Source organism: Cystoisospora suis, assembly GCF_002600585.1.
Source record: "Cystoisospora suis strain Wien I chromosome Unknown contig_5055, whole genome shotgun sequence".
NCBI classification, from domain to species: domain Eukaryota; phylum Apicomplexa; class Conoidasida; order Eucoccidiorida; family Sarcocystidae; genus Cystoisospora; species Cystoisospora suis.
In genome coordinates, this window is record NW_027157847.1 from 8,501 (window position 1) to 8,748 (window position 248).

General features: G+C 43.5%; 1 protein-coding gene across 1 annotated transcript; it reads right to left on the reverse strand.

Moving 5' to 3' along the window:
* Positions 1-63: 63 nt before the first annotated feature.
* CSUI_008816 (uncharacterized protein) lies at positions 64-248 on the reverse strand (the record flags this gene model as incomplete). The annotated part of the gene is made up of 1 exon (XM_068068940.1): positions 64-248. A coding segment is annotated over one exon (184 nt), but the record flags the coding sequence as incomplete, so codon positions are not given.

Consider the following 248-nt stretch of genomic DNA (forward strand, 5'->3'; position numbering starts at 1 on the left):
AGAGAAGCAAAAAGAATTGCAAATTGCCATTCTTCTTCGACTTCTCTGGAATGGAGAACGGTCTCTCCTTGTTGAAGCAAAGAAAGGTGGCCGAGAAAAGAATTCTTCTTCTCCTCCTTCTTCTACGAAAGGAAGAAGAAGAGGATGGCTCGTGCAGTTTCTTATCAAGGAAGGCGGTGGCGAGCAAGTTTGCCTTCCCTCGGCTCTTACAGAAAACAAAAAGAAAGAAAGAGGCAAAAAGTCTACTT